At 35.6% G+C, this 23,435-nt stretch overlaps 1 protein-coding gene across 1 annotated transcript in view; it reads right to left on the reverse strand.

Moving 5' to 3' along the window:
- Window positions 1-23,435, reverse strand: part of LOC150107422 (transcription initiation factor TFIID subunit 1-like) — a 960,372-nt gene that overhangs the window by 464,586 nt on the left and 472,351 nt on the right. Inside the window, exon 21 of the mRNA XM_090391850.1 lies at window positions 5,161-5,291. Coding sequence (XP_090247976.1) covers window positions 5,161-5,291 — 131 coding nt within the window. The remainder of the gene's footprint in view (window positions 1-5,160; window positions 5,292-23,435) is intronic.

The raw sequence follows: 23,435 nt of genomic DNA on the forward strand, positions 1-23,435 counted from the left end.
ACGTCATCAATTGAAAGGTGCATGCTAGACAGGAAGAATGCCAAATTAAGGTAAGTTTGATTACGATGGGCAACTCTGATTAAAACTAAGACTATTATTTGTTATTAAGAATTAACAGTTTAGCATTTAGGCTTATGTGCTGGTTTAAACTCCTTATTAGGTTGAATGGAATGAACACAGAATAGAGGAACAATAAAATACAAGTTTACTAGATTTCGTCTTTATCACAGAGACATCATCAGATACAATCTCAAAATTGTAAAAGCACAAAATCACAAAAGCACAAAATTGTAAAAGCACAAAATCACTAAAAACAATCAGTGGGAAAAAACTGGACTAAAAGCATAGAGCCCTATGAGGGGCATTCTCTACAGATGATACTGGCTAGCCTTAGCTGTTGGGCCAGAGGCCTACGAATTCAAGCTTCCCAAATCTTGGAAAGCTTAACACAATCATATTCATTAAGAATTATTTAACAAATCTACTGCTGATTCTAAAAAAATAAACTTTCAAGTTTATATCTGTTGCAGTGAAGCATAGTAGTTTTTTTTTTCCATTTGATTCTATGCAATGTATTCAAAACATGGTCAGCTAGACCACACTGATCACGGTTAAGGATGCAGATATATTTCTTGTGTTTTTCTAGGTGGATGTTGGCAGATTTCCTAGTTTGACCATAATAAGATAATTTGCAAGAAAAAGGTAAACAACAGAGAGAGAGGGAGGGAGTGGTTCCTTAGGAGAGCAGATAAAGGTATTGAACTTCAGGTGAGATATGAAAGTGATACAGAGATTATATTTTTTTGAGTTCTGGCTATTTTTCTCAGGTGTCCTGAATATAGGGAATAATAATAGCATTACTATAGTCTGTTTGTTGAGAGAAATGTTAAGAGAGAGAGGGGGGGGGGAAGAAACAATTTGTTAATCATTTTAGCACTGTAACCATTAGACAGGAAGGTCTGGCAAATAAAGGAAAGTTCAGCTTAAATGGAAAGCTTGTGTGGATTTGAGGTTGAAGGTTTGTTAAAAAGGTTTTGCAAGCACCATACTGTTAAGGGGATGGGTAGAAAATGATGGGAAAGTTTGTGTATATATCTTTCTGTATGAAATGGTTTTCTGTAATGAGAGAGAAAGAAAGGGTATCATTGGGAAGACACATGATTAGAGTATCCAGAAAAGGCAGGCCATTATCATTATTTTCTTTTTCTATGAACTGAATTCTGGGATACTGACTGCTGAGATGGAGGAGGAAGGAGTCTAATCTGTCTGGCCATATATAGCATACATCAATATATCTTATCCAGATAGAAAGTTTGAGAATGGCATTATCAAGGGTATGATTTTCAAAATGTTCCATAAAGAAATTGGCTAGAGAGGAAGAGCCCATGGATGTACTCTCTCTATCTGTGTTTATATATGGTATCCCTTCCAAAAGAAGTCAACATGGATGACAAAATTGAAAAGACCAATAATGTTGGGGGGGGGGGCATTTTTCAATAAAGAAAATGTCAGAAAGGGGGATATTGGTAAAGACCTGACATCAAAGCCTACCATTGTATCATTATTATTTAAATCTAAATTTTTAATTAAAAGATTTGAAATGAATGGAATTTTTAATATAGATGAAGTATGACAAGTAAGTGGGATTAAAGATTTAGCTGATTGTTTAGCTAAATTAAAAGAGAAAGGGGGGGGGGGGGGCGAGGGTCCAGTAACATTCAATATGAGACAGAGAGGGTTATTAGGTTTATAAATTTTAGTCCCTCTCACACAGGTGGGGAATAAATGGTTTGAGTTTTTTTAATTGTTTCAGGAGGCCAAGAATAGCCAGAACTAAAAAAGCACATCTCGGTACTGTTTTCAAACCTCATCTAAAGTTGGCTTTTGGTTGACATAATAAAACACAATTAACATAAATATACAATGGAAAAACTTTTATTGGGATTATATTGATCAAGTGTATATAATAAACAACTAAGTTATACCAACTAGTTTCACCAACTAAGTCTGTTGGCATCTTCAGGGTGCATAACTGATGTAAGGCACTAAAAAGTAAAAAACTGTTACAAACTAAAATCAACCGATTCCAATTATATTAAACAAAGAACAGAGCGTGTACAATACATTCATAGAGCGTGGATGATCTCACTTGTTGTTATTTAGGAACATTCTATAATTGGCACTATAATTCAGTTCTGGCAAGTTGAAGGATCTGATAAGGATCTTCCAGATCACGGGCAAGGTTAGTCCTTGGTTCCTGTTAAGGTTTTGTGTACAGCGGGCAACCTTGTGGCCTCCTTAAAAATTCGGGAGCAGAAGTTCTCCTCCATGTAAGGAATTGTGCTTCTATCCCACTCTATGGTATCATTCGTTCTTGAGAAATGAAACGCTAACCCCTAAGTATGGAATGACGATGGTAGAAATATAACGTACATCATCTTGTTGTCTTTGTCGGGGTTCAGAGAAAAGTATCTTGTGGACGAGTCTTCGAGGAAATCGATTCATGGTACTTTTCTCTGAACCCCAACAAAGGCAACAAGATGATGTACGTTATATTTCTACCATCGTCATTCCATACTTACGGACAGTTTCCAATAAGATTGCTAGACTCCTTAGACCACATAAAATAAGAGTGGCCTTTAAACCCACAGAAACGATTAGACAATTCTTAGGATCTCCAAAAGATAGCCATCCTTTCTCCAAATATGCTGGAGTTTATAACATACCATGCTCATGCGGCTTGAATTACATTGGCCAAACTTCAAGAAGCCTTGAAATTAGGCAAAAAGAACATATAGGTGACGTCAATAATAACAGAGAAGAAAAATCGGGGTTAGCGTTTCATTTCTCAAGAACGAACCATATCATAGAGTGGGATAGAAGCACAATTCCTTACATGGAGGAGGACTTCCACTCCTGAATTTTTAAGGAGGCCACAACAGTTGCCCGCTGTACACAAAACCTTAACAGGAACCAAGGACTAACCTTGCCCATGATCTGGAAGACCTTCAACTCGCCAGAACTGAATTATAGTGCCAACTATAGAACGTTCCTAAATAACAACAAGTGAGATCATCCACGCTCTATGAATGTATTGTACACGCTCTGTTCTTTGTTTAATATAATTGGAATCGGTTGATTTTAGTTTGTAACAGTTTTTTACTTTTTAGTGCCTTACATCAGTTATGCATCCTGAAGATGCCAACAGACTTAGTTGGTATAACTTAGTTGTTTATTATATACACTTGATCAATATAATCCCAATAAAAGTTTTTCCAGAGCTTTTTGGTCAAGAAAATTAAAGGTTTTTTAACATAAATATAAGATCTTCAGATGAATACACACTGAGGCATCTAATCTACTTTAGAGCAGCACTCATAAAAGGTAGACACATATATTTATTTAAATATAAGTGTCTTTCATAAACAGGCAGCTTTTATTAGTAATTTTGCCAACTTGACACAATGTTCTCATGCTCTAGGTCCAATCCTACAGAATACCTATATTATATATATTTAAATACTTCAAGCGCTGCTATAAATCACTTGATCATCTTGCATAGGCACACCATGATTTTTTAAGTGTCTTTCATAAATTAGTAGCTTTTATAACAACTTGACACAGTATCTTGACTTAGACTCTAGGTTCAGTTGTGATCAATATATTCAAAAAATGCATTTAGCTACTTCATTAAAACCATTTAAATGACATATAGTGTCATTCTTTTCAGACATTCAATTAAAGCATTTAAACAGCTCACTACATTGGAGAAAGGTTTTTTCACTTGGTTATAAGAGATATATGACTTGCATTAACTCGACCTTGATGTCTTCCTGGATATGGCTCCAACTAATGAGACTTCAATAACAGTTGAAACAGGGATGCTTAGTGACCCTCCCTATATACCCAATATTAAGGATGGGTGCTTTGCGTTATGCGATACTAGAATAACTGATATGAAGTTATCAGCTTCAACATACAAGTAGCCTAGTCATGAAGATACTTCACTCGCAAACTTTATTTGCTTACCCGTGGATAAAGGATTAAACGAGAACATAATTTCTTGGCAAATAGAGCTCACTGCTTTAAAACACAATTCTCTCATCTTTGTAATTTCTATTTCCAAGCTTTTACCTTTTCATACATCCTTTGTTAACCTCATGCTCTTTGCTCAACTTAACAGAAACAACATCAGCAGAAAAGTTTACAACCTTCAAGACAGAAATGCAAGAGAATGGCAACTTCAGCAGGAAGTGATGAAGTATGTTAACAGCATAATTAGTTGAAAGGATGATTTTTGTGAAAGAAGTCGTTTCTTTTTCTTTCATCTTTTAGAAGTTAAGTTACTTATAATCAATTCCACAGCAGGTGTGTGTGTGTGTGTGTGTGTGTGTGTGTGTGTGTGTGTGTGTGTGTGTGTGTGTGTGTGTGTGTGTGTGTGTGTGTGTGTGTGTGTGTGTTGGGGGGGACCCTGTTAATTCTGTTCTACAATAACTTTTTATATTTCATCCTTTTATTTGTTTTACTCCACAGGAATTAATTGACTGCTTTAGGATGATAAAATTATTTTATCATCCTAAAGCATCAGGTTTTTATCAGGTTTAAAACAGTGCTCAGACGATATGAAGAACATATAGGCCACAGATTAAAACCAAATAAACACTTCCTTATCTGAAGACACATTTATTACAGATGGGTACTTCACCACAACCTCAGAATATTGTAATCTGCACACAGTACTACTGAATGAATGTCCAAAAATTTTTTACAGGTATCTAGGCTTACCTTGTGGATTCAATGCCTTTATCAAACTAAGATAGCCAAAAAAGGAAGCAGGAAACATCATAGCACTAATCATGATATAAGATAAAATAGCATTTCTGATGGAGTTTCTTATTTTTCAATTCAAATAACAACATAAAATAAATAAATAAAGCAAATAACAAATAAATTAACTGAGAAGGCATGAAAATTACAGCACATAACCTATAAATTAACTGAAAAGGCAAGATTAAAAGAAATGGCACAATGCACTCATAAAAGTATTTAAAATGAAATATATGATATAAGGTATACTGTTTTATTCCAGTATTAGTTCAAATTCATCAGATATTCTTAAGACTAAAGTAATAAACTTTTGAGTATGGAGCACATAGTTACTTTAAGTCTCTGTTCAGAAGACACCATGCTATAATAAGCACAGCACTGCTCTGGTGAAACTACAGCTCTGATTTCTTCTTCAGTTGGTAATCTGAATTCTGGCTTTAATACCCACCAGTTTGAATCAGTACCTGTGACAAGAAATTAAACACCTTAATTCATTTTGGTTTGCTAAGAAAAACAATGTACATAAAAATATGCAAATTCCCATTCAAATAGCAATCAGTACCTAATCATTCTTGACGTCTAAAAAAGAAATTTTAATGAAAGGTTCAAACTAATTAGTGTTTTCATCATTCAGCATGAACAGTTCCCCCACCTCCAATTATAAAGTTAATAAAGATAAACACTTCAAAGTTGATATCTGTAAACAGCATATAATACACACAACAGAAAACAAGGTAACAAAAATGAGATTTTGATACCACTTTAATTGTACACACTGAACAAAACGACAACAAACATTTAGAGTAATAACTGTTGAAACCTTGCATGCATTTCCTAAATAATCTGTAAGTTTACACAAAAAAGTGTAAAAGAATCTGCTTTCTTTAAACTTTTGAAAGAAAGCAGATTCCTCCATGTTTAATTTCACTGAGTTTATTAATTTTGGCCTTGCCTATTCTTTGTCACAAAGAACAGCAGAGGCACCAGAAATATTGAAGAGAGTTTTTAATGGCACTTGTGACATAGTAAAATAACCAATGAAACACGTATTACATAGACATAAGAGGTTTAACAATATTTTATTAAACCTCATATTTTAATCTGAATATAAGAGATGACTGTCAAGTAACAGACATTTTCAAACAAGATAGAATAGCAACAATGGATTTTAAAACATACAAACTATGCTAGTGCATGGAATCCAAAATACAAACAAAAAAATTGATTGCAACTAACAAGAATAAGTGTCTTGGAAATTTTAGGCAAAAAAAGACAGTCATTATGGTTTACATTAAGGTGAAATAGAAGTGCTTCAGCACTCTCTTTGAACAAATGCTAATTTGTAAAATAGCATGAGTAAAGTAAAGTAAAAAAATCTTAGACCAGAAGATTCTGGTGGTCACATTGCTAACATCATGCTATGCTAGACCAGACTTCTCAGGATTTTTCTAGATGATACAGCATATTTTTTTTAAATAACTCCTTCATACATGTAAGCAAAAACTAAACAGAATTTAGTACTCCTATATACACACTTCACTCAATATATCATGAGCTTCATTTAAGGAGATGGCAGAAGAACTGGTAACAACATTTCACGTGTCTCAGTTGCAGTTGTACAAGTAGTTAGTATAACAGTATCAAACCTGCTTGTTTGATTTTGTTGGTTGGTTTATGATTTTTTGGTGCAAGAACAGCAAAGGTTACAGCAATACACAAGGTCAAAGTTACAAGTTAAAGATAAATTAGTAAACATATGCATGTATAAAAATTAAATTAAGCAATGAAGTATCTACATATAAATAAAATTACAGTAAAATGTTTTTGCAAATTAATTCTTTGTAAAAGCTTTTTTAAAACATCATGAAATCATTCTGGTGGAGTGCTGACACTCCACCAAAATATGACAAATAGTAAGATACATGCTGCATTTTTACACAGAGGTGAGTCATCAGCTCCAAATAAATAAGAATGTATAATATGACTGTGACCTATGTGGAGCCTAGCAGGAACAACTTCCTCTCTTCTCTTTCTGTGTTAACTAGAATGCCAATACTTAATTTCAGTCTCACTGTCATGTAATTTGTTTGTCAATGCTTCCTGCCATGATGACTGCCATTATTGCAATTAGCTTTGATCTTATAAAATGTAGTATTCATATGGCACTGTTAAAAGGTACACTGAAAAAGTATAAGCTGATCTAACATCTGCAGTTACGTTTCCCACAGCAGTTTTCTTTTATATACACAACTGCAAGCTGAATGGCATGTGACTCTGCTGCATAATTACAACTGTCAGGTGGGATGCGGTTGGAGTCAGGAACACAGCAGCACAGCCAACAGAGATCTCTGATCTTGAACCATCAGTATAGAAGAGCAAGAGATCAAAGTGGGCTGCTCTGTGTGTGTGTGCAATAAACAATTGCAGGTAGACAGATGATGGAGTATGAGACTTCTGTAGTTGACAAAGAGGTTCCAAGATGGAGTGCAAACCAGCCACAGAGGGATCCTGTTATGTTTTGTGTAGGCCATGTAGTCAATATTCACACCAACAGCGTGCATAGTCTCTTTAACATGCATATTTTTGGATGTTTGGAGCGAGTTTGAGGAAAGATTGGAATTGTATAAGAGAGACAGCCTACACCTGAATGTGTTTGGTATCAAGAGTCTAGAAACACTAATAAATAACTGGTATAACACCTAACACAGAGTCAGGGAAACTAAATTATAAAAGGGAGGAATGGTAAGAATGTGAGTGTAAGAATAAAGGGAATGGGCTTTGACATGCAAATGTTGATGAGGAGAGAACAATTTCAACTTTGTGTTCGTTCAGTTTGGACACATCAAACGTGTGCAAAGATGTCTATATGCATAAGGCACTAAAGAAGAATAGAGATCTGCAAGTTGTCCAACTGTATAACGCAGACTGCAGACAAGAGTATACAAACAAACATGCAGGTAGATCATTATGTCTGTAGTATCAGAAACAAAGGGATAGAGTTTGTTGCCTTGGTAAATATGGTGGGACCTTATATTGTAGGTATCAGTGAAACCTGGTTATCAGAATCAGACATATTAACTAGTATCGAGTGTAAAGGGTACACTATTTTTAGGAAGGATAGAGAGGATAGGAGAGAAAGGGGCAAGCTACTAATGATATTGGATGACTTGAATCCAGTCAGAGTTGAGACCTATGATTGTAGTACTACTACTAACAGTATTTCATGTGGCAGCGAGTTTGAAGCCATCTGGTGTGAGGTGGAATCTAACAAGATCAATTATATAGCGGAGTGTCATTAAAGACATGGTGGATCGCTTGCTAGTGATGAAGAAATGCATCACCAAATAGACACGATGAGTGTGAAAAGAGTAATCAAAATGGGAGACTTTAATTATCCAAATATTGATTGGGTAAAACTAGAATCTCATCAGAAGAACAAAAATGCATTTATGGAGCTGTTGTGGAACAACTTCCTCAAGCAGCATGTGGCAGAAGGAACTTGAGTGTCAGAGGGCCTTTCAGTTAAAGCTGTAACTATTCTGCATCTGGATGGTGACAGTGATCATGCAGTAAGACTTGGGAAGTGAAGTTCATGAATGTTCCATTCAGAAAAGGTTACAGGCTGAGCTACAAAGCAGGAAATCATTACCCACTGAGTATACTGAGTTCAATGGAATGGGATCGGTTGATGGATGGGAAGAATATTGACAGTGCATGGGAAGCATTTACACAATACTTAAATGATGCAATATCAGAATGTGTCCTGAGAGTTTGAAGAATAAATAGGGTGGGAATCAAATTGATGTGTAATCTTATTAAGCAAGAGATTCGTAAGAAAAGGATAATACGGAAGGAATAGTGTGTGCATAAAGATGATGTGCATCATGAAAATTATAAGCAGCAGGCTAGAATAGTCGCAACTGTTGTAAGGAAAGCAAAGTCTGAGTATGTAAAGAAACTGGCTCTGCATGCTAAAGGCAACCCACAAGAATTCTATTGATATGCTGCAAGTAAAAGAAAGAATGAATATGAAAGAATAACTCTTCTAAATGCAGATGGCAGGAGGGTTACAGATGCAGAAGAGGTTGTTCAACTAATTGTGCCCATTTTGTTAAACGCTACCAACCTGGTGCATGCGACATTGAGCTCATTGCTACCGCTTCACTGGATGAAGAAACTCAGATGTATGAGGATGAGGTATTAGAGCTGTTGCACAAATTGAATAAGAATTCAGCAATAGGGACTGATGGCTGAACTGGCTATTCCTCTGTCCAGGCTGTTTAATGAGTCTCAGAACAGGGGAAGATTCTGCAGGAATAGAAAAAATTTATAGTAATTCCATTGCACAAGGGTGGTGCAAAGACCAATGTATCCAACTATCAACCAATTAGTATCTCAGGATCTCAAGAGTGGTGGTGAAGATTTTTGAAAAATTGGTTAGGGCTCACATTCAGCAATGGGTTGAAGTGAATCTCTACTTTGCAATGAGCAACATGGGTTTATTAAGGGAAGTTCATGTTTTAGCAACTTGTTCACATTCTATAACAATATTACCATTGAAATAGACAAGGGGAATGGATCTACCACGATACTTTTGGATTTTGCTAAGGCTTTCGACAGAATACAGCATGATAGACCGTTGCATAAATTGGAGAAAATGGGTTTGGATTATAGAATATTAGCATGGATAAGAGGATGATTGACTAACAAATAACAAAAAGTGGTATGTGAGGGATGTGAGTCTGCAAGATTTAAGATAACCAGTGGTGCACCACAAGGATCAGTGCCTGGTCCACTGTTATTCAATCTATTATTCCAATAGATTAATGATATTGGAAAGGAATTGACAAGCAAATACAGCTATTATTTTATGGCTATTTAGCCTATTTTTGTTTAGCAGTGCCCCTTTTTTATAATGTCACTGGCTCTTTGCTTAAAATTTTAGGGCATTACTGATGTTTTATATACACAGATATATGAAGAATATACAAGAGGAAAAATTCGGACATACCTTTGCAGGATGTTGCTGGTTGTCTTCATATTCAGCAGCATCCCAGCATGTGGCGATATACCTTCACCTGCTGTTAAAGGAAGGAAGTATGATTGAAAGGGGGGAAGGGGGGTAGAGAGATGTGGGAAAATTATTGGTGAGGCAAGGGGTATATGAAGTTTCTGAAAAACCTGGTTTTTTTTTATTATTAAAGGTGGGCAGAGAATACTTTAGGAGGGGGAAGGGTGAAAATAGAAATTTTTTTGGGGAAGTGGAAAGATATCATGGGATAAGATCAGGGGGGGGTGGGAGTAACAGGGTGCAAGCTGTTTTGACAGCGTATTGTCATTGGAGCTTGTGTGTGGGGGGGGGGCTGTGTCATTCCGGCTTGGTGTTTTTGTCTTTTGTGTCATTTCCTATTGGTCGGAGTCATGACCTAATTTTTATGTTATGGAGCTTCCAACTCTCAGAGATTATGTACGGCCGGTGGACATTTACTGAGTTTTTTTACATTATATGGTTATTGTTTCCGATATTCTAAGCATCGTTTCATTTTCTCGTATATCTATTATTATGGCCTTGTTGATTTGCAGGGTGTGGACTGCTATTTCTGTTTTTCTCTGTACTTTGTATTCTGTTTCTCTTTTGGTTGTTGCATTTTTTATTGTTTAAATATTCTGGGAGAGGGATGTTGCAGTAACAGAAGTGTTCTTGTTGTCTTGCCCATAAAGACAGTAGAGCTTGTGTAGGTGATATTACAATCTTTTTGCAAGGAAATTTGTAAACCACATTGTGGTGTTCTAATATTTCTTTGTGTGCATGTGATTTTGTAGGTTTTAGAAGTGTTGCCAATTTTTTGTTCATGGGGAACACCAGCTTATAGTCAGTATGTGTTAAAATGTATTTGTCAGCTTTGTATGTGTTCTGGATATATGGCAGTTTGATTTTTTGTGATGGGAAGTTTGTTTTTGTTGTTGGATTGTTTAGACGGGTTTTGCTGTTTTGTTGGTGTAATTTATTAGTAATTTGTAATTTCTGTGATGAGATAATTACATGTAGTCGAAAACTTGTAACCATATATAAACTGTGCTAGGATGATTGATTTCTTAATGGAATAAGGATGGTATAAGTAAGTGGAGGTAGTTTCTGACATGTGTGGGTTTGTGGAATATTTATGTGGTTATTTTGTTGTTTGTTCTAACTAATATAATACGCCCACAGATACGATACCCTTCGACACTTCTACGCATGTCAAAAGAAGGAGAATGCATTCCGATAATAGGGTAATCAATCCATATTGTGGGATGAGTGTTTATTATTACAGGTCAGAAAATTAACTTCTCTTTTATGATCATAGTTTTTAAAGTGGTAACTATTTTGCTTGTATAACAGTTGGAAAAGTTTATAAGAAGAGTCCACACAAACTGACTCTTCTTGGCAGTCTTCCAATGACAGCTCTCACTTATGTGGTCGGACTATATCAGGTTTAGGAAATTGATGGATTTATCCTGTTCTGTTTCTATGGTGAATTTAACACTTTAATTGCTGATTTTATATTCTACTGACATTGTCCCATGTGCTGAATTAATTTTGCAAAAAATTTATAAATAAAATCAATTAAAATTCTTACTGAAGTAAGAAGTCCGGACAGCATCATACATTCTTGATATACACTTGTTTTCACTCACAAAAATGGCAATAATAGTGTTTTATAAAATTTGCATAATCAAGGGGGTGTCCACTTGATTAAGCAAATTACACACATTAATTTATGTAGAATCACCAGGATCTTCTTCATCTGAAGTACACAATTCACTTAAATCAGACAATTCTTCTCCCGACTCATTTGTTGTTAACAATTCATCAATTTGCTCATCAGTAAGATAACGCGGATATTTACTGGTAGACACCATATTGCGACATCACGGAAATCCCCGCAGTCACGTGGTTTATGCATCGTGCTGCATATTATTATTATTATTATTATTATTTTTATTATTATTCGTGACACCTCCAAGGAGTCCGGAGACTCATCATGGGAGGACACCTGCTGTACAACTCTCAGTCTCCACCCGAACCTCTACTACCAATCATCCACATTAACGCCATCTACTGCCCCCCCCCCCACACACACACAACTAGTATTTTTTGTCTGTAAATTGGGTGTGTTCTGTAGGGCCGATTTGTCTGTATCCAGGATGAAAAATTGAGTTAAATCGATTTTTCCTCGATCGAGTTAACTCAACAGCAGCAGTTAAAGGGTTAATAGTGTTTCTGAAGTCATTAAGGGACGCTTGTAAAGTGGTGATGCATGTTGGTGCTATGATGCAATGCATAGAATATCGTCCACGTATTGGCCATAAAAGTTGATGCCGGGTGGGTGGGGCCGAGCAGGTGTGATTCTATGTGTGATAAGAATAATTCAGCTAACTGTCTGCTGATATTTTGGCCCATAGGGAGACAGAAAATTTAGATATAAATATTATTGTTAAATTTAAAGAAGTTTGCTGAGATTACTAGTTTCATTAGGTTTATGTTATCGCTAGGTGTTAATTTTGTTTGTGAACCTAGGGTGTGGTCTTCTATTTCACCCCCTCCCAAAGTATTCTCTGCCCACCTTTAATAATAAAAAAAAAAGGTTTTTTAAAAAAAAGTTCACATACCCCTTGTCTCAACAATAATTCTCCCATATCTCTCTATCTGCACTTTTTCCAATGCCCCTCCTTTCAATAATACTTCCTTCAACAGAAGATGAATGTATATCGCAATACGCCGAGATGCTGCTGAATATGAAGACAGCCAGCAACATCCTACAAAGGTATATCTGAATTTTTTCTCCTAGATATTCTTCATATATCTGTGTATATAAAACATCAGTAATGCCCTAAATTTTAAGTAAAAAACCAATGACATTATAAAAAAGGGGCATTCCTACACAAGAATAGACTAAATAGCCATAAAAATAATATTTGCTTAGAGGAGTAACACGGGAATTTTCCCAGAAATAATATCTATGACTTACAGTTATTTGCTGATGATGCAAAGATAGGTAGGATAATCAGGAATGCTGCTGATATGCAGTACTTGTAGAATGATTTCAATAGGCTGGAATTGTAGGAATGGGAAAATGGACGTCAGATCAATGTCAGTAAATGTAAAGTCATTCACATTAACATGATTAGATATTCAATGTCATATTACATTGGTGGGAATATGCTTGAAAAAACTGATGAGGCTAGGTATCTTGGAGTGCTATTAGAAAGGAAGATAAACTTCAGAGGCCATGTGGCAAAGATTGCAAATACAACTTAAAAGATAATCGCAATGCTGAAATGAACGTTCAAATGTAAAGATAAGGATGTCATTTTACCTCTTTACAAGGCCTTGATAAGACCTCACTTGGACTATTATGCACAGGTCTGGTCTCCGTTGAGATTCTAATATATTGGAGAGTGCAAAGGAGAGTGTTAAAAATGATATCGGGATTGTGGAATGCTGATTATAAAAACAGATTGAGAATTTGCAGACTGCAGACACTAGCAAACAGGAGAAAGAGGAAGTAATATGATTGAAACTTACAAACTTCTGAAAAGACTCATACAAGATTTCAACTGATATAATTTTTCAATTTACAGAGGGTGGGGAAAGGACAAGAGGACAGGCATCATTGGAAGCTAAGAATGAATGCCGCTAAGAAGGGGGGGGGGGGTGAGAGCTAAATTTTTCTCTCATAGGGTAGTGTGTGATTGGAATGGATTGCCATTGGATGTTGTGAGTGCAAGCAGTGTGAATGAATTCAAGAATAAGAATGATAGCTGGTGCATGTAGTATGTGACCTCCCTCGATGAGGCCTTGACTCCCTAAAGGTCTCTCTTAATAATAATAATAATAATATCAAAAGTCTGTATGACAGTCTGATGTGTGTGTGTGTGTGTGATATTGAGCTTCCTAACAAAGAGAAAAGAAACTAGTCCATATAGGATGATTTTGAAGAGATTTTATCTTTAGGGCATAATTAAGAGACAACTGTTTTCATCTAAGTGATAGACTCAATTCATTTGCTTCAACATAAAGACTTTGAGTAAGCGATGTGTGAAAGGTACCAGTAGCTATCTATATACCTTGATAATGGATGGGATCCAATCATCACTGGTTATTTTGCCTTACAGAACCACAGACTCGAGATCCATAACCCTGTTTTCAACGCATAAGTGCCTGATAAATATGAAATAATGAAGATTGATCTGCACTTTTCTCTTAGTTGACGAATGTGTGCAAGGAATGTAAGTTTTCTGTGAAAGATGAGTCCCAAGAACTTGACTTCTGTTGTTAGTGGAATAAGTTCATCCCATTCTTAATTCAGGATCTGGAGGAAGAATATATTTTTGACAAAAGCACAGACAGACACTTTTTTTCTGCTGGAGACCTGAATACATTGCTAAGAGCCCATACAGAAACATGATCAACTGCTTGCTGAATGTCTTTCATTTACCCTCATGTTATGAGAGTGACAGTAAATTGTGAGGTCATCAACATATAGAGCATTTTCTACATTTGCAGGAAGCTGTTTAGTGATAGTTAATTTTGATAGCAAAATGTGTCACTTAAGAGGTTTATAATAAATACAGGAAGGTGGCCTCTGAAACCTAGGTTATAAAAGGTCTTTTAATATGCCATATGCCAGGGGTGTATGAGGTGTCGAGGAGAGATTAGTACCTCTCCACTTGGATGGTCGTATGTAATTGTCGTTCAGATAGATTGGTTCTCACTGGATACCCAATTCTCACTTATGGCTCCAAGAAGCTACTGTAAACTGGTAGTGCCACACCCCAGTAAACTGTGTCGACCCACAGGCTAAACTGAGGGTAACCAGTGGCGATCTCAAGCAGCGATTGTATTTGGTGAATTGGATGCAAACAGCATCTGTACTCTATGTTAGGAGCGGCTGAATTCAGGTCAAGGAGTCGTGGTTGACATTTGACAAAACCTAACCACTGAAAAGAATGAGCTCTAACCAACCCAAAGATACATGCCAGCATGACCATCGCCCAGTCAAACAAGGGTCGCACCCACTATTAGGGAACCAAGATAGTGAAGGCGAAAAATATGCTATTGGAACAAAACATCACCTAATAGACAGAAAATACATAACAAGCATAGGAACATGGAATGTAAGAACTCTTCACCAGGAAGGAGCATTGGAAATACTACTGCATGAATTAGACAACTACCGATGGGAAGTGATTGGACTCTGCAAAACCAGTTGGACTGAAAAAGGAGAATTCCACCATGGACAGTACAAAATCTTAACTTCAGGCAGGGAGGACAGCAAACACCAAGAGGGAGTAGCACTTATATTAAAACCAAAGGCTCAAAACTCTCTATTGTTCTACAATTCCTATCTCACCTGGGATAATTAAAGCAAGATTTAAAACATCAATTGGAATACTGACTATTATTCAAGTAGACTCAACAACTTCCACATCATCAGAAGGCATTGGGGAGTTCTATATAGATTTGCAAAAAGCAGTACAGCAGACATCAAGTCAAGATCTCCTAATTGTAATGGTGGACTTAAATGCAAAAGTGGGCAAAGACTGGGATACCTGGCCAAGAGTAATCGGAAAGTTCAGGTATGGAGAAAGCAATGAACGTGGCGAAAGACACTGCTAAACTTCTGCTCAAATAATAGACTAACAATAAACAATGTTCTCTTTAAACAACCAAAACTCCAAAGAAAATGGACATGGATATCACCAGACAGACAGACTAACCAAGAATATGATAGACTATATTATTGTAAACCAAAGATGGAAATCAAGTATCTTAAATTGCAGATCATCCTTTTCTGCAGACTGTGGATCAAACCATAAGCTAGTATTAGCAAACCTAAGAATAAAGTTAAAATCTGAAAGCACTTTTAGCGTCAAAAGGAGACTGAATGTAAATAAACTACAAGACAACAATATTCTAAGAAAATATCAACTAGAACTAGATAAAAACTTGAAGGAACTACCAAAACAGAATATAAACATCAAAGAACATTAGTGCAAATTAAAAGAAATAATATTAAAATCAGCAGAAAATACAATAGGTTTCACAAAAAATTAAGCGATCACAGGAAAAGCATGAAACTAAAACAGAACTATAATATATGAATATAACAGATTAACCAGAGAAATCAGAAAGCTAGTTAAAAGAGACAAGAATAACTGGTTAGAAGAAAAATGCAAAATGGCAGAGAAGCTATCAAAAGAAAATAACATCCATGGATTATATAAACAAACCAACCAAATTAGTAAGAAATTAGTAAAACTTTAGTAAGACACGGACAACAAAAATTATAATGATCAAAAACAAAGAGGGACAACTAATTGAAAGTAAAACAAAAAGAATGGCCAGATGGGAAGAATACTTTAGAGACTTATATAATAGAAACAGCTCTCAGGATATTACTATTCCAGCCACTGAAATGGAAGAGGAAACAAATATCTTTACCAAAGAAATAACAGTGCACAGCACAGAAAAACTTAAAACTAGGAAAGCACCTGGCATTGACCAAATACACGCAGAATTCTTAAAAGCAGGAAAGGAACAATTTTGGAACCATTAAAAACATTATTTGAAAGGATCTACAAAAATGAAGCAATGCCTACTGATTGGACCAAATCGGTTAACTCTTATATATATAAAAAAGGAGATAAAACAGAATGCAATAATTACAGATTATATTAGCCTCCTCAGTATTCCAAGTAAGGTTTTCACGAAAGTACTCCAAAAACAAATTAAGCCACATATAGAACTGGCATTAGGAGAACAAGCAGGTTTCAGACCAGGACAAAGCACAATTGATCAACTATTCACCAAATAGAAAAGACACTAGAGTACAACCAAAGTTGCTATATAAATTTCATAGACTTTCGTCATGCATTTGATTGAATCCGTAGAAGAGAATTATGGAAAACTATGGAAGAATTTGGAATTCCCAACAAATCTATAAGAATAATAAAGAATCTGTACGAGAAATCTGAAAGTACAGTACGAATGGAGGACACCTTAACCAACTGGTTCCACACAGAGAGCGGATTAAGACAGGGATGCAATCTGTCACCAGACCTGTTCAATCTTACACTGGAAGATGTAACCAGTAAGGTGTTAAACAATGAAGACTCTGGAATCAAAATAGATGGGAAAAATGTAATAAATCTAAAATTTATAGACGACATTGCATTACTTGCAAGCACAGAAGAAAATCTGCAGTGAATTTCTGATAAAATAAAGGAAGAATGTATAAAATTTGGATTAAACATAAATATAGACAAAACAAAAAATATGCAAATAGGAAAAAGAAGCACCAATCTAAAAATTGAAATTGATAGTAAGAATCTAGAGCAGGTAGAAAACTTTACCTATCTTGGAAGAGTTATTGAGTAAAATGGTGAAATTACAAAAGATATAAACAGATGAATCAGTCAAGCATCCCCCAAACTTATGGATGACTTAATAAAATATGGAAATCAAGAGACATCAAACAAGTAACAAAAGTAAGAATCTATGGAACAATGGTCCTCCCAATACTCCTCTATGGAAGTGAATGCTGGAATCTTAAAAAGGTTGAAGTGAAAAAATTTTTAACTATTGAAATGGGTTGGCTAAGAAGGTTACTTGGAGTATCTCTGCTGGATAAACTAAGAAACGAAGACATAAGGAAATGACTAAAACAAGAAATAATGATAATAGACAAAATCCAAGAAAGAAGACTACGATAGTTTGCCATATGACCAGAATGGGAACAGAAAGACTACCATCTAAAGCCCTGAATACAATGATGGAAGGTAAAAGATCCAAAGGGCAGCCCAGAATTAGGTGGATAGACAAAATAAAAGAGAACCTGAAAACCAAATCACAACAAATGACACCAAACTGGACAGAATTGTTCGGACTCACCAGGGACAGACAGAAGTAGAAAGAGTTCATTTGGCCTCATCGTCATCCACATAGATGATGGAAGAGAGGAGGAGAAGAAGAAGACGAATATGCCATATCTCCAGGCTGTGTCATAAGCTTTTTTCCAGTCAAAAAAACTGAAACCAGATATTCTTGCTTCAGGAATGTATCTCTTATACAAGTTTCTAAACAGACCAAATGGTCTAAAGTTGAATAATGTCTACGAAAGGTGAATTGTGTGCTAGAGAAAAGATCGTTGCTTTCTAAATACCAGAGAATTCTGGCATTAAACATTTTCACTAATATCTTATGAAGCAACTTGTCAGAGCAATAAGTGATAATTATTTGCTTGTGTTGGATCCTTTCCTGGTTTTGGGACAGCAATGATAACCATTGCCAAAAATCTGGAAATTCTTCCTCTGCAAGTTTTCTGTTATATATTAATAGAAGATCCGTAAAAGATGATGGTAGATGTTTTATCATTTCATCATCAGACCCTACTGTACTATGAGCTTGTTTGAGATTGTACAGATTTTGTATAATGCTAAACCTCTTCCAATGAATATTTCTTTACCTGAATTACAAATTCTCCGATCTTTATGCCAAAATAATAACAAAGTCGGAAAAAGGAAATGCAATGGTATTATCGATAAAATACCACTGCTTATAATTGCAAATTTAGTGTTTTACTGCGAGACAGATCTACTTATAATATAATTGACATAGATCCTACTTGAAGTCAGCCAAACAAATTGAATAAATTGTTATATCAAACATATTCCTTAGATAATAATACTACTGAAAAGTTGTTGATTCATGCAAGATTCAAAAAACCAATCCTTATATCAAAAATAGTCTTGACTTCAAAAATAGGTCTTCTTCTTCTGATTCTGAAATGATAGTTTCCTTTGATGTACTTTCACTGTTAAAAATATAGCACTTCAAGAAGCTATACAGCTTTCTTTTACAAGTAGATTTCTCTGATCACATCGTCAAATCATTCAAGTTTACTATCAATGCTGGTTATTTTACTTGGCATAATAAATTATTTCAGCAGATTGACGATACTATGATGAAAAGCCTTTAATTTCTGCAAAAAATAACTCCTTATATACAAGTTTGCTACAGAACATGAATCCAGTAAGTTCCCCCTCCCCCCTTTTTTTTGGATACTTTAACATTATTATTATTCCATTGTGGGAGGTCCTTCCTAGGAAACACAGTCTATCATACCACTCCTTGAACTCATTGACCGTTCTTGCTCTCTCACCACTATCAGGCAATGCATTCCACAATTCAACTACCCTCCACACAAAGAATCCACTCCTCACCACCCTCTTGCTCACAGTTTCCTTTCGTAACTTCCAGGGATGGCCCCCTTGTCATCGCTCCTTCCCACTGTTCACCAAGTGAAAGAACTCCCCAGTGTCAACCCTGTAACTGCCTCTCAACAGTTTAAAAGTCTCGATCATATCACTTTTCCTTCTTCTATCCACCAAACTCTGCAGTCCATATATCCTCAGCTGATCCTCATAACTAACATTGTACAGTCCTGAAACCATCTTTGTTATTCACCTGTGTGCCCTTTCCACAGTTACTTCATCACCTTCAAATCCTGGGGACTAAATTTGAGAACAATAGTCTAAGTGTGATATGATCAGTGTCTTATACAACGGAATGTTAACTCTTTTATCTCTGCAGGTCAGCGTCCTTCTCAGTATTGCAGCAATCTTCCTTACAAATTAACAGATCTTATCAAAGCCTTGTACACCAAGGATGCCCAATTTAATCTTCTGCATCTCTTCTATTAGAAGAATTAAATAAAATCAAACTTGCTCTATTAATTAAGGGATACAGTGAGACCTTGATAAAGAAAATATTTGATAATTAACATCCCTCTTTCAGATTGCAATTTATGTTAAAAGGATTAGCATACCCTACCTTAAAGGAACATCTGAACAAATAGCAAGGACCCTTCATAGATATGATTTGTATACCACCTTCAAATCAGCACAGATGTCATTTTTCTTACTGCTTTTCAAAGATATATAAACTCCTCCATGCTTGCCTGGTGTTTATCAAATACCCTGTTCTTGTCATCTTTGCTACTTTGGACAGATTTTCCATTCTGCTACTATCAGAATCTGAAGGTTCAGGCCATGCTTCTCAAGCCATCAACACCAGACATAGAATGCACAAGAACTATAACAAGATGTTATACTACAGTAGGTTCAAATCTGATTGTATATATACAGGGTGTTCGGGATAAATTTGACATATTTATAATTAATTATATTTTTCCGTAAGTTACATGTATTAACACACACTTCTCTTCATTTAAAAGTTTGGACCCTTCTTCATTCATATACAAGATGTCAGAAAGGATGGATAGCTGGAACCCACCTGAATCATGGAAGAGAATAACTTGTATCATGATGATTCGTGCCCGCCATCAAAATAAGGATATTACGACTGCTGCCCAATGCTCCCTGAATACAGTAAAAACAATCAGGCATGAACTAGAGACTTGCAATGGTGACTACGAGGATGTAGCAAGAAGAAAGATCCCTAGCAGACGATCTGATTGCGTTCGTACAGCAGAATTCCTCGCAAATCTGCAGGAACAGGTGTTGAAGAACCCTGGCATTGGAATTCGGGCTTTGTTCGTGGAGTTGCTAACTGTAGTCAAGCCCTGGATAACAAGGGTAGCCAATGGTAGGCCGTATGTATGGCAGCAGGATTCGGCCCCTTGCCACACCTCTGGGAAAAGTCAAAAATGGTTGTCTGAAAATTTCTACGACTTCACCAGTCCAAATGTTTGGCCTCCAAACTCCCCAGACCTTAACCCCATGGATTATTTTGTATGGGGCGCAGTTGAAAAAGACACCAATCGCACTTCCAGTAATACAAAAGCCCAGTTAATGGATAAAATTAAAACAGTTTTTGCGGCCCTTCCCAGGGAGACTGTAGCATCAGCTTGTTCGAGGTTCCGAAGCAGAATTGAAGCTGTGATCGATGCTAATGGTGGTTATTTTGAGTAAATCTTGTTGATAGTATTGTAATTAACTCTGCCTGTAATGTTTTTTTGTCAATTCATTAAATTTAATAGATACAAAGAAGATTTTCTTTTTCCTTACGAAACTGTCAAATTTATCCCGAACACCCTGTATATATATATATATATATATATATATATATTTTTTTTTTTTTTAATTGTGTGAAACCCTATACCACCATCCTAATCTTTATCGAATAGACTGTATGCCTATATCTAAGTTTTGGTAAGTAATTGCTGTTAATTGTTTATCATTTAACATATATACCCAACATCTCAGAACTATAAAAGTATTTCCTCCGACTATACAGCTGTGACCAAAATGTGATATTATACACACACTGTATGATTCATTCTTGTATTCAGAATTTAAATGTTGTTAACAGTTCCTGACTTCTCTCTGAATGAAGTTCATGACATACTGAGTGAAATATACAGAAATAATAAATTCTATTTAGTTTTCTCTTACATGGGTGAAGCCGTTATTAAAAAAAATTATACTATGTCTAGCACACGTCTCTATTAAATGTCTAGTAACCTATTTTATAATGTCTAAAATAAACAATAAAACTAAATAAAATAAGACTATGTTCCTATAGTCTTTTTCCCAGGAGAATGTTGTGTTTGTCCAGAGTAAAAGAGAGAGCGTTTGCAAGGAACTTGGTAAACACCTCAAAGGGACAGAGGAGACTTTTTATCTGTGGAAGATAATGAGCAAGAGTGTTCATTGAAAGAAAAAGGCATAAGCACTAAATTATATTTCTAGAGGATCTTCAGAATGTGTTCAAAGTTTCTAGCAACATAAGCAATCGGAACCTTTCATAGAGTTTCATGAAGAATAAGCTTGTAAGAGTCAAGGATGCATTGATTCTTCCATGGGAAAAACCCATTCTGAGGCATAATACGGTGAATGTTATATGAATAGAGCTAACTACAAAAAAATTGATCATGATCAATTAATTTCCAGATCAATAAACTGAATTCTCTACTGGATGAAGTGGTCAGTTGGGACAAGAATACTATTGAAAAATTGAATACTATGGAAAAAGTCCATAAATAGAGCATTGATCTTGGCTGTTGACTGTATTGACTATCTTACTTATCAAACAACAAAAATTTTTTATCTTGAATTCTGCGTGCTCTTATTGGCTGTTCCTACTCTTTTGTTACAAAAAAATAACATTAGGTGGCTTGAAAAAAACTCATCCATGGGGAACTGAATTCTCTACTGGATGAAGGGACTGGATTTAGTGATGATCAATATCGTGTCTTAGCTAATTTCTACCTTGACCATCTAGAAGACTCATTCTCCATCATAAACCCCATCAATCATTTTGGATATGCCATGTGGATGATGCTTCCATCCTGAAAACTCTCTGCCATGATTCTAACCAAAATCAACAACCTACACCTGTATCATTTTCAATAGTCACAGAAAAGGATGGAGAATTAGTCTTCTTGGACATCCTCTTCCTTGCCTCCACCTCTCTTTCTGAACAATGATATCACATATCATATATATCGATAAATTGATTAAATCATCAATTTATCGATATGTGCTCTAAAGCTACTATGACAGCACTGCATGATTACGTTTACATTATCATTAACCTCCTATCCACAATTTTTCTCCAAATCAGTTTATTAATTGTCCAATATTGTCATATCTCAAATTTAATACTTCTAAGGCACTTCTGACTAAATCAATCCACATAGAACAAGGTCTTCCTCTAGGTGTTTTTCCTGCCATCTTGACATCAAACACCTGTGTTACTATTCTTTCCTTTCCCATTCTATTTAAGTGACCATACCACTCTAGCTTAGTCTTACTCACACATTCTTGAAAGCAATGTCAAGTTCCTCTCAAATGTATTCAATTTTAATAAGATTCTGCCATTGATGCCATCTGTTCAAGTCCCTGACTTTTCTAAGACTGTCATATAAATTTGTGGTCTCTAATCTTTGATCAAGCGATTTATTTTTATCCCAATCTCTGATTCATAACATAAAACTGGTTTGAACACTGTCACGATATGGCTTGTTTTGTGTTCTGGCACCTTGCAATACCCTTTTGCTTATTCTGTTGTCTATTAACAGATTTAACTAGCAATCGTCATTAAAAACTGTGTCTAAATATCTGAAATATTTTACTTATTCTATAGGTTTTCAAATCAGAACGCAGCTGAAGTTTTTTATGTTCCTGGCGTTTTTTTCATACTTTTAGTCTTTTTATTGCTGATTTACATGCCAAATTTGTTACACCTGTTATTATATTTATTTAGAGAATCCAGGGGACTTGCACTGGATGTGTTTAAGAGTACAACATCATCTGCATAAAGCAAAAAGCTAAGTTTGACATCTCCAATTTTAATGTCAGGTCTAATGCCACTTTCTTTCATAATGTGATCCATATAGATGATGAATAAGAGTGAAGATAATGTATATCCTTATCTTATACGAGGATGGTCTGAAAAGTTCTCGGCCTTGACCATAAATGGCAACGCTGTCGGCAAGATTTTTTTTTTTTTTTCTAAGTTGGTACATCTGTCATAAGCATCCACATGAAATTGCAAGTCATTCCATCAAGTAGTATTTTTTTATACATATAGCTGTCTA

This window comes from Typopeltis vanoorti, chromosome 4 (assembly GCF_054136105.1).
Source record: "Typopeltis vanoorti isolate ZY-2024b chromosome 4, IOZ_Tvanoo_1.0, whole genome shotgun sequence".
NCBI lineage: Eukaryota > Metazoa > Arthropoda > Arachnida > Uropygi > Thelyphonidae > Typopeltis > Typopeltis vanoorti.